Source organism: Trachypithecus francoisi, unplaced genomic scaffold, assembly GCF_009764315.1.
Source record: "Trachypithecus francoisi isolate TF-2019V2 unplaced genomic scaffold, Tfra_2.0 Lachesis_group10, whole genome shotgun sequence".
Classification (NCBI taxonomy): domain Eukaryota; kingdom Metazoa; phylum Chordata; class Mammalia; order Primates; family Cercopithecidae; genus Trachypithecus; species Trachypithecus francoisi.
The window spans coordinates 130,384,366-130,396,909 of record NW_022681455.1 but is presented as its reverse complement, the minus strand read 5'-3'; the positions used below and the strand labels follow the sequence as shown (position 1 = coordinate 130,396,909).

The 12,544-nt window shown below is 51.4% G+C and overlaps 1 protein-coding gene across 4 annotated transcripts in view; it reads right to left on the bottom strand.

Annotated features, from left to right (window-relative positions):
• SPG7 (SPG7 matrix AAA peptidase subunit, paraplegin) overlaps positions 1 to 12,544 on the bottom strand; it is a 54,863-nt gene that overhangs the window by 23,032 nt on the left and 19,287 nt on the right. For all 4 annotated transcript variants that reach the window (XR_004439094.1, XR_004439095.1, XM_033219379.1 and 1 more), the window contains exons 5-9: positions 11,395 to 11,534; positions 9,065 to 9,167; positions 5,655 to 5,780; positions 4,441 to 4,603; positions 3,873 to 4,046 (exon numbers count right to left, since the gene is read on the bottom strand). Coding sequence is in view for 2 of the 4 variants with exons in the window: in XM_033219379.1 (XP_033075270.1) it covers positions 3,873 to 4,046; positions 4,441 to 4,603; positions 5,655 to 5,780; positions 9,065 to 9,167; positions 11,395 to 11,534 (706 nt within the window). In the remaining 2 variants the exon portion in view is untranslated. The remainder of the gene's footprint in view (positions 1 to 3,872; positions 4,047 to 4,440; positions 4,604 to 5,654; positions 5,781 to 9,064; positions 9,168 to 11,394; positions 11,535 to 12,544) is intronic.

Sequence of the window (12,544 nt, the reverse complement as noted above, 5' to 3'; positions counted from 1 at the left end):
ATCCGCCTCACCCAAACTGTAGAGAGTCCTAAGACTCTGTGGCCAGAACCCAAGGTGTCCTGAAGATTTCTTCAAAACCTAAACCACCCACTCATCCTTGAGCAGCCCCCAGAAGCAATGGTCAGAGCCACATCAAAGGCCATACAGCACCAAAGAGGCCACATAAAGATGCTCCACAGAGAAGCAGTGCAGCGAGCCTGGAGGCTCCAGAGGCCTCTAAAATGTATGGTGATCTCCACTTGAGGAGCAGGGCCAGCTGCCCCAGCAGAGGCGGTGGGGTCTCTGGACCTCCCAGGGACCCATCTCTGAGGTGTCTCTCCTTAGTGACACTTCAGACATCGCAGAATCTGAACTGTTCACCCCACGTCTCTGAAGACATTCTGTTCTCTGAAAACTCGACTCCCATGACCACTTGCTGTGTGTGCAGAAGGCGGCCGTTCAGGTCTCGGTTGCTCACGCATTAGTTCCTGAACAAGCGTGTTGAGAGACGACTGCAGACACGGGGGACAAGCAGCAAGAGAGGGTGAAGCATTCTCCGCAAATGCTGTAGCAACGCCGCTGAGTCCTGCACACTGTCGGGAATCTCACTTTCATCCTCTACCCTCGGAGCTTTCAGAGCCTACAGAGCACTTCCATGGGCATCAGTCCATCTGACTTCACAGCAGCCCAGAGGCAGACGGGAATGCAGGGCACCCAGGAGAGACGGGCGCCAGCCCAGGGCACGCGGGGCACCCAGAAGAAATGGGCACCAGCAAGGGGAATGTGGGCACCCAGGAGAAACACGTGCCAGCATGGAGAACACAGGGCACCCAGGAGAGACGGGCACCAGCACAGAGCACGCGGGGCACCCAGAAGAGACAGGTGCCAGCGTACAGAACGCGGAGCACCCAGAAGAGATGCATGCCAGCCCAGGGCCAAAGCCCTCAGCAGAGTCCACAGCCAGCGACAGGTGCAGTGACACTGTAAACCGCAAGGCACACAGCACTGCTGCACTGATCCGGCCAAATGCACTGCTCGACCTGACCCTGAGGACATGTCACAGCTCCAGAGACTGACATTCCTGAATGTCACTGGCCTGTACAGAGTGTCACAGTCACCAAAGACAAACACCAAGAAACAGTGGAGTCTGCCTGTAATCCCAGCTACTCGGGAGGCTGAGGCAGGAGGATCCTTTGAGTCAAGGAGTTCAAGACCAACCTGGGCAACACAGCAAGACGCTGTCTCAAAAAACAAGACCAAGAAATAACACAGGACAGGAAGAGACCAAGGAGACCGAACATCCACGTCGGGGAGTGGAAGCACCTGTGGATGGGTCTGGGGGGCAGTCACGGACACCGTGGCCTGGTCCAAACCTGCAGACCACGTACGTCATGGTCAGCCTTCGGGGAGCTCGCAGGAAGGCATCAAAGAACACTCCGACTACCGTGGCAACGCTTCTGTAAGTCTAAAGTGATTTCGCAATGAGAGGTGAAGCAAGTGCCCCCCTTAGCTGAGTGGTCAAAACTGGGCTGTGCAGGCGCCAAGACACACGACTCCAAGCAGCAACAAAGAAAACAGCAAGTCAACAGTTCTCTTGGAGCCAGATCACTTGGGGAAAAAAAGTCTCCCTCATCTACAATACCTAAAATGTAACTAGAATTCTGATTAAAAATAAATCTTACAAAACAGAGACTTCAGCCGGGCGCGGTGGCTCAAGCCTGTAATCCCAGCACTTTGGGAGGCCAAGACGGGCGGATCACGAGGTCAGGAGATCGAGACCATCCTGGCTAACACAGTGAAACCCCGTCTCTACTAAAAAATACAAAAAACTAGCCGGGCGAGGTGGCGGCGCCTGTAGTCCCAGCTACTCGGGAGGCTGAGGCAGGAGAATGGCGTCAACCCGGGGGCAGAGCTTGCAGTGAGCTGAGATCCGGCCACTGCACCCCAGCCTGGGCGACAGAGCGAGACTCCGTCTCAAAAAAAGCAGAGACTTCAAAAAGATGCTTGTACTTATGTAAACGCAGCCCAATTCACAACAGCCCACGTGTCCACCAACAGGCGAATAAACGAGGCAGCGTCTACACACCAGGCAGCATTGCTCAGCCTCAAGGAGGAAGGAAATCCTGACACGTGCCCGGCACCAACGGCCCCTGGAGATGTTATGTGCATGGAAGACGGCGGAGAGCAAAGGACACAGACCGCAGGACTCCACTTCTACGAGGTCCCTACGACAGTCACTCAGAGACAGACAGCGGGACACAGGCTGCAAGGGGCTGAGGATGGAGAATGAGGAGGGATCAATGGGGCCAGGTTTTCGGTTTGAAGAGAAAGTTCTGGACACACACGGTGGTGGCGGTTGCTCAACAGGCGAATGTCCTTAATGCCGATGAACTTCAGAATGATTAAAATGGTAAATTTATGTGAATGTATTTTTTAAATTGTTTTTTAGAGACAGGGTCTCGCTGTGTTATCCAGGCTGCACTGCAGAGGCTGTTCACAGGCAAGACCATCGCACAGCACGCCACCGAGCTCGGGCTCCAGCACACATTCTGCCTCTGCCTCCCAAACAACCGGGAACACAGGCGTGCACCACCAAGCTCGGGGTCCAGCACACCTTCTGCCTCTGCCTCCCAAACAGCCGGGAACACAGACACGCACCACCAAGCTTGGCTATCTGCATATTTTACCACAACAATATCCACATTAAAAAAATAATAATAATCTTGCAAAAGTAGCTCAGGAGAAAAATAATTCCAGGTCACCTTTACTGGGTCAGCTCCATTAAAAAAAAAAAAATTGTCAAAGCCAGACCAGAAGTCATCTTCAAGGGGTCACAACATGTGGGGTGCCTCCCTCGCCGCAGTGCAGTGCGCTGATGCTCTGCTCGGCCCTCTAACCAGTCTCACCTTCTCCAGGGACACAGGGAGAGGTGTGGCGGCACAATCAGACAGACTCATTACAGACCTAAAAACATGAGCGGCACAGCTCCTCCAGAACCTGTCTAGTAGTCTTTCTGGGTTTTGCTGGAAAGCCCCTGAAAAACAGTAATAATGCAAAAAAAAGGCTGGGTGCCGAGGCTCATGCCTGTGATCTCAGCACTTTGGGAAGCTGCGGCAGGCCGACCGCCTCAGGTCAAGAGTTGAAGACCAGCCTGGCCAACATGGTGAAACCTCATCTCCACTAAAAATACAAAAATTAGTGTTTGGGTGTGGTGGCACGTGCCTGTAGTCCCAGCTACTCGGGAGACTGAGGCAGGAGAATCGCTTGAACCTGGGAGGCGGAGGTTGCAGGGAGCTGAGATCGTGCCATGTACTTCACCCTGGGCAACAAGAATGAGACTCCATCTCAAAAAAATAAAAAGATTACATCTGACATACCACTTCTATTCCTACTTATGATTTTTACTATTGCCTTGACGTTTTTTAAATTAAAAGTTGTGCTTCTTTCTTTTCCTTTTTTTTTTGAGATGGAGCCTCCCTCTCTCACCCAGGCTGGAGTGCAATGGTGAGATCTCGGCTCACTGCAACCTCCACCTTCCGCGTTCAAGCAAAGCTCCAGAGCAGTGGGGACTATAGGCACCCGCCATCGTGCCCGGCTGATTTTCGTATTTTTGAAGAAATGGGGTTTCAGCATGTTGGCCAGGCCGGTCATAAAATCCGGACCTCCGTGGTCTGCCTGTCTTGGCCTCCCAAAGTGCTGGGATTACAGACGTGAGCCACTGCGCTGGGTCTAAAAGCTGTATTTCTTTTTTTTTTTTCTTGAGACGGAGTCTCACTCTGTCACCTAGGCCGGAGTGCAGTGGTGTGATCTTAGCTCGCCACAACCTGTTCTGAAAGACATCGGAAAACCTTCTCTGATGGTTCAATGGGGGTGTGGGGTGCACGAGCACTGACCGTCCATTTCTACCAGAAGCTGGTTGAGCGTCTGCTCCTCCTCTGTGTTGGAGAAGCCAGACATGGTAGTGGAGCGCTTCTTGCCCACCGCGTCAATCTCATCGATGTAGACGATGCAGGGGGCCCGGGCTCGGGCTTCCTTGAAGAGGCTTCGCACACGGGCAGCGCCAAGGCCTGAGGGGACACAGAGAACCAGGAAATGGGCAGATAATAAAAAACAAAGTCTCTTCCTATACCCAGGCCAGACAAAGTTCTACACAAAAGACAACTAAAGCTACCAGCCCCGTCCCCTGCAAACAGACACACGGCAGCTGCTCGCAGGGGCCCCTGGTCACCCCTCAGGGCTCACACGCACCGTGCTGGCCCCCCAGGCCACAAGTGACAGCGGCTTTGAAACAAACACCACATGCTCTGCAGACAAAACCCCTCCTCTAACCCAGACCTCGCTTTCCTTCCCTACTCCCCGGCCCACCTGTTTCCCTTTCAGACCAGCCACCAGAGGAAAGACATGTGAAAGGAGCCAAGTGGTCAGCCAAGTCCACCCACAGCCCCCAACCACAGCACCTACCTCCAATGACCTCCACGAACTCTGGGCCAGCCATCGCCAGGAAGGGCACCTGAGCCTCCGTGGCCACCGCCTTCGCCAGCAGTGTCTTCCCACAGCCAGGGGGACCGAGCAGCAGTGCGCCCTTTGGGACCTTGGCACCAAGCTGGAGGAAGCGCTCTGGGCTCTGGATGGCAGCAGATGATGTGACACTAACCACGTGGGGTTTCAGAGTTTTTTTTTTTTTTTTTGGAGGTAAAGTCTGTCTGGGTCACGCAGCCTGGAATTCAGCGGGTGCCAGAAGAGCTCACTGCAGCCCTGCAGCCTCAGCGTCCTAGGTTCAAGCCATCCTTTCACCTCAGCCTCTCAAGTAGCTGGGACTATACAGGCATGTGGCACCACGCCCAGCTACTTTTAAAGAATTTTTGCAGGCCGGGCGCAGCGGCTCACACCTGTAATCCCAGCATTTTGGGAGGCCGAGGCGGGCAGAAAGCCTGAGATCAGGAATTCGAGACCAGGATGGCCAAAATGGAGAAACCCCGTCTCTACTAAAAATACAAAAATTAGCCGTGCACGGTGGTGGGTGCTTGTGATCCCAGCTACTTGGGAGGCTGAGGCAGGAGAATCACTTGAACTGGGGGAGTTGGAGGTTGCAGTGAGCCAAGATTGTGCCACTGCACTCCAGCCTGAGTGACAAAGTGAGACTGTGTCTCAAAAAAAAAAAAAAAAAAATTAATTAATTAATTAAAAAAATTTTTTGCAGAGACAGGGTCTCACTGTTGCCCAGGCTGATCTACTCCTGGGTTCAAGCACTTCCCCTGCCTCAGCCCCCAAAGCGCTAGGACTACGGGTGTGACCCACCGCACCAGGACCGCAGAGGGAATGTTTAAGTAACGCACGTGAAAGGCAGCTCATGCACGGCCACCAACTGGCTACGGGGTTTATGGGGTTCTGGAAAAAGCGCAGAGCTCTGCAAGGGATGAAGGGCCCAGGATGGCTAATGGCACAGTAGGCATGGGCCTTGGTAGTCTCCGTTTGGCTGAACCATGTGCAAGGGGCTTGTGCTGCTGGTTGAACAGGCACCAGCACTTGCCTGGCGTCCCCATGGGACACGGTAGAGGTCACCACCAACCCATGACACATAATCAATGGAATTCCAGGTCCTACAGGAGCCCTTCTGGGAGAGAAGGAAGGCTGGTGTCTGCTCACTCCTCCCTCCCGGTCTGTGCTGCTCTCACCTTCAGATAATCCACAAACTCGCGGACCTCCTGCTTGGCTTCGTGCATTCCTGCCACGTCTTTGAAGCTGACTCCTTTCCCCATCTTCCCATCCACAATCGTGAAACGAGCCATTTTAAGCTGATTCTGTGCAGAAAGAACAAAGCGCAAGGAGCTGTGCCAAGTGAGGAAATCAGCAGCACAACGCAGGAGCTCAGCCCACACACCTCAGCCACGCCAGCCCCACGTCTCCCTCCCAGGATCCCAAAGATCCACTCGTGTCAGACTGACAAGGCTCACAGGTCTGTCTTCAGGCACAGAAGGGAAATGTTTCATGTCATTAATTAGTAAGAAAATTGTCTAGCAAGTTGCCTTAAAAAAATTATTCTTGGCCGGGTGCGGTGGCTCACGCCTGTGATCCCAGCACTTTGGGAGGCCGAGACGGGCGCATCCTGAAGTCAGAAGATTGAGACCATCCTGGCTAACATGGTGAAACCCCGTCTCCACTAAAAATACAAAAAAAATTAGCCAGGCCTGGTGGTGGATGCCTGTAGTCCCAGCTACTTGGGAGGCTGAGGCAGGACAATGGTGCGAACCCAGGAGGCGGAGCTTGCAGTGAGCTGAGATCGCACCACTGCACTCCAGCCTGGGCGACTGAGCGAGACTCTGTCTCAAAAAAAAAAAAAAATTATTCTTGGTCAGGTGCGGTGACTCACACCTGTAATCCCAGCACTTTGGGAGGCCGAGGCAGGTGTATCACCTGACGTCAGGAGTTGGAGACCATCCTGCCCAACATGGTGAAACCCTGTCTCTACTAAAAATACAAAAATTAGCTGGGTGCAGGGGTTGGAGCCTGTAATCCCAGCTACTAGGGAGGCTGATGCAGGAGAATCGCTTGAACCCACAAGGCAGAGGTTGCAGTGAGCTGAGATTACGCCACTGCACTCCAGCCTGGGGGACAAAAGCAAAAGTCCATCTCAAAAAATAGAAAAACAAATTATCCCCAAATTAGCTGGGTGTGGGGGTGCGTGCCTGTAATCCCAGCTACTCAGGAAGCTGAGGTAGGAGAATCACCTGAGCCTGGAAAGTTGACCCTCAAGATCACACCACTGCACTCCAGCCTGGTGACAGTGAGACCATCTCAAAAAAACAAAAAACAAACAAATAAACAAAATAACCTTCCATACAAACTAATTTAACATCTTTTGCATAAACTGCCTTTTTTGTTTCTTTTTGAGATAGGGTCTCACTCTGTCACCCAAACTGGAGCACTGTGGCAGGATCTCAGCTCACTGCAACCTCGACCTCCTGGGTTCAAACGATCCTCCCACCTCAGCCTCCTGAGTGCCCGGGACCACAGGCGCCACCACCAGGCCTAAGTGGAAACAAGGTGGGACAGTGTGGGCCCTGCCTCCTCCTTGCTGGTAACTCCCCAGGCCCAAAGGTGAAGGGAGGGGGAGTCACATAAGGAACATGCACTCCATGATAAACGCCGCAAGATAAGGTTTCTCAAGTGTATTAAGGTTGTTTTTTTGTTTTTTGTTTTTTTGAGACAGAGGCTTGCTCTGTCTCCTAGGCTGGAGGGCAGTGGCGTGATCTCGGCTCACCGCAACCTCCACCTCCCAGGTTCAAGAGATTGTCCTGCCTCAGCCTCCCGAGTAGCTGGGATTACAGGAGCCTGCCATCACACCCAGCTAATGTTTGTTCTTTTTTTAGGAGAGACAGGGTTTCTTCATGTTGGTCAGGCTGGTCTCGAACACCTGACCTCAGGTGATCCACCCACCTTTGCCTCCCAAAGTGCTGAGATTTCAGGTGTGACCCACTGTACCTGGCCTAAGGTTGTTCTTTTAAAGACAACCTGGCCAGGCGAGGTGGCTCATGCCTATAATCTCAGCACTTTGGGAGGCCAAGGCAGGCAGATCACGAGGTCAGGAGATTGAGACCATCCTGGCTATGGTGAAATCCCGTCTCTACTAAAAATATAAAAAATTAGCCGGGTGTGATGGTGGGCGCCTGTAGTCCCAGCTACTCGGGAGGCTGAGGCGGGAGAACGGCGAGAACCTGGGAAGCGGAGCTTGCAGTGAGCCGAGATTGTGCCACTGCACTCCAGCCTGAAAGGCAGAGCAAGACTGTCTCAAAATAAATAAATAAATTGGCCAGGTGTGATGGCTCACGCCTGTAATCCCAGCACTCTGGGAGGCCGAGGCGCGCGGATCAGGAGGTCCGGAGATCGAGACCATCCTGGCTAACATGGTGAAACCCCATCTCTACTAAAAATACAAAAAATTAGCTGGACGTGGTGGCAGGCGCCTGTAGTCCTAGCTACTCGGGAGGCTGAGGCAGGAGAATGGCATCAACCCGGGAGGCAGAGCTTGCAGTGAGCCAAGATTGTGCCACTGCACTCCAGCCTGGGCGACAGAGTGAGACTCAGTCTCAGGAAAAAATAAAATAAAATAAAATGAAATAAAATAAAATAAAAATAAAGAAATAAAAAATAAAGACAACCTTTAAAATTCCACAGATTCTTAGCTAGTTGGAAATAAAGGGGAAAACAGTCTTTGGTGATCATAAAAATAATGCAGATTTGGCCGGGTTTGTGGCTGCACGTTGGGAGGCCAAGGCAGGCAGATCACCCAAGCTCAGTAGTTCAAGACCGGCCTGGCCAACATGGTGAAACCCTATCTCTACAAAAATACAAAAATTAGCCAGGCATGGTGGCCCACACCTGCAGTCCCAGCTACTCAGGAGGCTGAGTTAGGAGGATTGCATGAACCCAGGGGGTGGAGGTTTCAGTGAGCAGAGATCGTGCCACTGCACTCCAGCCTAGGCAACAGAGCGAGACTCTGTCTCAAAAAAAAAAAGAAAAGAAAGGCCGGGTGCAGTGGCTCACGCCTATAATCCCAGCACTTTGGGAGGCTGAGGTGGATCACCTGAGGTCGGGAGTTCGAGACAAGCCTGACCAACATGCAGAAACTCCATCTCTACTAAATATACAAAATTAGCCCAGCGTGGTGGCGCATGCCTGTAATCCCAGCTACTCGGGAGGCTGAGGCAGGAGAATGGCTTGAACCTGGGAGGTGAAGGTTGTGGTGAGCTGAGATCACGCCAATGCACTCCAGCCTGGACAATAAGGGCGAAGCTCCATCTCAAAAAAAAAAAAAAGAAAAGAAAAATGCAGATTCAATTGCCCTGTAATCTCACGTGGCTCAGGCAACCCAGAGTTAGGGTGAGAGGCCCTCAGGCAACACTGCTTACTACACACCTTACAGCGAGCCCGTGGGAAAGGAAGGTGAGCCGCTGCCTCGTTGTGGCTTCAGGCTGCTCTCTGCAACAGGTTTTCCCTGTGTATTTATCGTGCAGCTTACAGGAAAAGTATTCAGCAAACACAAAGCAGAAAAAGAGTTCAGAGAGCTCTGATTGACGGAACTTACAAAAGCACTGAATCCACCTTCCCTTCCAGTCATTCCAGCCAGACGGAAAACACACCACAGGATGGCCAGGCCCACTGCTGTCATCCCCACGGAGTACACGGCACTGCCGGAAGAAAGAGAGGCAGGCACAGGCTCAGAGAGTGTCACGTGACAGACACGTTTCCAAGTCAGAACCACCGCTGGCAACGTTTCCAAGATGAGACGAGGAGTCCCTGTGGGACCAATGCACAGATTAAAATCGTTGTGGAAATAGGTTCTCTCGTCTCGTTCTGACTGTGCTCTTACATGAAAGTTTCCCAAATGGTCCAACTGAGTGTGCAAATGCTGGAGATACCCAGTGATCTAGCCAGCCCTGTGACAATAACAACATTCTGGTTTTTCTATTTTCGGTATATTTCGTTTTCAAAAGTAAGTGATCAGTTTCAATCAGGCAGGCAAGATCAGCCTAGCAGTAAAAAGCAAATCTCAGGCCAGGCACGGTGGCTCACGCCTGTAATCCCAGCACTTTGGGAGGCTGTGGTGGGTGGATCACAAGCTCAGGAGTTTGAGACCAGCCTGGCCAACATGGTGAAACCCCATCTCTACTAAAAAAATACAAAAATTAGCCGAGCGTGGTGGCGTGCGCCTGTAATCCCAGCTACTCGGATGGCAGAGGCAGGAGAATCGCTCGAACCCAGGAGGTGGAGGTTGCAGTGAGTCAAGATCGTGCCACTGCACTCCAGCCTGGGCTACAGAGCAAGACTCCATTTCAAAAAGAAAAAAACACAAACACTGCCTCTACTAAAAATACAAAAAAACTTAGCTGGATGTGGTGGCGTGCATCTGTAGTCCCAGCTACTCAGGAGGCTGAGGTGGGAGAATCACCTGACTGTGGGAGGTCAAGGCTGCAATGAGCTGAGACTGTGCCACTGCACTCCAGTCTCGGCGACAGAGATCCTGTCTCAAAAGAAAAAAAAAAAAAAGCAAATCCCAGGACTTTCGCCCTCATACTGAAGGAGGGGCTGCCCTGGGCCTGCCCCAACCCTCCATCTTCTGTACATCATCAGCCTACGAAGACATGAGAAGCACAGCCTCAGAGCAGTGATCTTCCAGGAGTTGCTGAGTTACAGAATTAGAGGTGCATTTTTTTTTTCCCTGTAGAGATGGGGTTCTCCATGCTGCCCAGGCTGGTCTCGAACTCGTGGGCTCAAGAGATCCTTCCCGCCTCAGCCTTCCAAAGTGCTGAGATTACAGGCAGAGCCACCGCACCTGGCTAGAGGTGCATTTTGATCAAGGGAGTACTTGCCAGTCACTGGCATTCTACATCTTCAGAGATTACAAGTCAACAATAAACCTCTCTGGTTTCAGCACCCGTTGGCCCCTCATTTGCTCCTACTACGGAACCTGTCAGGGTCCATGGTCCTTAACTGCCCATAGCTCCCACCTGGTCTGTTTCCCTCTCAACACTGAAATGCGAGTTTCTCATTCCTGTGTCTACACTTTTCCCGTTCCACTTTCCTATACGGAGAAGACAGCAACCCCAGGACATTATCAAGGTACTCCTTGACTCTCTTTCTTTTTTATTGCTAGGCTGATCTTGCCTTGCTAACTGAAACCGATCGCTTCCTTCTGAAAACAAAATATACCGAAAACAGAAAAACCTGAACACTGCTATTGTCACAAGGCTGGCTCGTCACTGGGCATATCCGGCACCTGCATGCTCCATCTGACCACTTGGGAAGCCTTCATCAAAGAGCACAGTCAGTGAACATTAAACAAGAATGTGAATGCAGAAGTGCTAGACAACTAAAGAAAGTGACTAAACAAACTCCAACAGACTTGCACACAGTTGGCCTCCACAGCCACCGGTTCCACCTCTACAGGTTCAACCAAGCACAGAATGAAAATACGTGGGGAAAACGTGCATCTGTACTGAACATGTACAGACACATTTTTGTCATCATTCCCTAAACAATAAAGTATAACAATGATTGAAACAGTATTTACAGGGCATTGGGTATTATTAGCAACCTACAGATGATTCGAAGCCTATCAGAGGATGTTCTCAGGTCACATGCAAGGACTCCGGGATTTCACATTGGGGCTTAGGCATCCTGAGGTGCTGGTATCCTTGGGAGGTCCTCAAACCAGCCCCCATGGATACCCAGGGACGACCACATTTCCAAATTTCCTGGCAGTGCATCATTCACTTCTATATTTATTTAACCCTCCCACAAAAAAGTCTAGTTAACTGTAGGCAAAGATGGTTGAGATTTTGTTTGCAATCTGTTTGTCACACTAGAAAGCCAAGCGAGGTTTAGTTCAAGCATCAACAAACACATCCCACATACTTTCCAAAGAATCCTGTTCGCCTGTAGGAAACCGGGATCCTGTCCTTGGCCTCGATATTCAGCTCATCTTCAGCTGCTCGAAGCTTCTCTTCAAACTTGTCAATATTTGCAACCTGCATTCGGTACATCAAGGCTAGTCGCTGCGGGGTAGAAAGGAGACCAGACCATGAGAGGCCCGCAGGGACAGACGGGCAACCCCGCAGTTCACAGGGAGCCTGCCTGGAACTCACGCTAAGGACAGCCTCCGCATTGTGAAGAGGACGCCATTCAGAAACTAGAGGTGATTCCTAACGTACGACGGTTCCACTTACGGTCTTTCCACTTCACAATGACGTGAAAGCAATATGTTGACTAAGCTCCTTGACCTACGATGGGGCTACCTCCCAGTGAGCCCCTGGGAAGCCGAAAATATCCTAATTCAAGGAGCACCTGTACTTCCAAGTCTAAACAATTTTAGTTTCCTCAACCACAATTTGAGAAATAAAATTTCAACAGATAGACTTTCTATTTTCCACTCATAGGAAAACTGAGAAATGGAGGGGTGTCCGCATGTTAGCTCACAGCCCCACGTCTGATGTGTGCCTCAGACTCAGCTATGCCTGTAGACACGACAGGAGCCTCCCCCAGAGGCCGGCGAGGCTGCAGCACGGGACTAAGGATGGCACAACCAAGACTGTGGCCAAAAACAGATGTTTTAGGAAACCGCGGCCACAGAGGGTTCGTGTCTAACCGCAAAACCTGAGACTGTTCATCCCTCACACCAGGATACCAACAGGTCCGTCTCCCCAGCACATGATTCTCCAAATGCAGTGTTTTCCTAAGTAAACTCCACATGTTTAGCTCAGATTTCAGCATGACTGGACGGCAATAGCCCAAAGGGAGGACAAAGACGGACTTGCAGGACTCTCCTTGAGGTTAACTGGAGACTCCAGCAGAGCACAGGGATCAGGGGTGGAGGTGGCACCTGTTGCTCCCTCACTCACATCTCAAACTGCTAAGACAGAATTCTGAGCATTTTCTCTTGAAGGCAGCTGTTTTATCAGGGGACTTGTCGAGAACTGAGCATAGTGTTGTAGATTAAAATAACCTCCCAGGCTGAAATAATCAGGCCTCCATCAGAGGATTTACCTGAATGAGCACCACCCTCTGC